At 37.8% G+C, this 543-nt stretch overlaps 1 protein-coding gene across 1 annotated transcript in view; it reads left to right on the top strand.

The window, feature by feature from the left end:
* The window catches only part of LOC119588728, a 12,025-nt gene that overhangs the window by 4,659 nt on the left and 6,823 nt on the right, over positions 1-543 (top strand). Inside the window, exon 2 of the mRNA XM_037937371.1 lies at positions 461-529. Coding sequence (XP_037793299.1) covers positions 482-529 — 48 coding nt within the window. The 5' untranslated portion in view covers positions 461-481. The remainder of the gene's footprint in view (positions 1-460; positions 530-543) is intronic.

The following is a 543-nucleotide window of genomic DNA, read 5'->3' as shown; positions in this document are numbered from 1 at the left end:
ATCATCCAAACTGAAGATGTCTCGCTCGCTTGCTCGAATATTTCATCCAAAATTCATCAATTGCCAAATGTCATTATTTTCGTGTGGCCATTTAGACAGTTTCAGTACCGGAGAATGCAGTTGTCTGGTTGTGTTTAATGGTTTTACTGCATGTTCGTTTTATTTACTTTATCTTATTGTTATAACAAATATTGGCATGGAACTCTGACAAACATGGAAAAGATGAATAATCAAATTCTGTTGTTGTTTTTTCTTTATTGCTTTACTACCTCATTGTAATGTACAAGCCCACAAATATTCTATAATGTTAAAATGTGGTGAACACTCCGACCAAATGCATCGAATTCATTGACTGTCTCTGAAAATTATGCCTTATACCCTTCTGTGGCATCAGAATGCCCCTGACATCCGCTTGCATTTGGATAACATGCCTTTCAATAATGCAAACAATAATTTCTAGAGCCCGTGTGTATCGACCACCATGAAGTTCCACTGTCTCCTGCTGTTCCTCTTCTTGGGTGGGGCTTTGGTAAGTATGCGATT

The sequence above is a fragment of the Penaeus monodon genome, chromosome 24 (assembly GCF_015228065.2).
Source record: "Penaeus monodon isolate SGIC_2016 chromosome 24, NSTDA_Pmon_1, whole genome shotgun sequence".
NCBI lineage: Eukaryota > Metazoa > Arthropoda > Malacostraca > Decapoda > Penaeidae > Penaeus > Penaeus monodon.
This window is presented reverse-complemented; position numbering and strand designations above follow the sequence as displayed.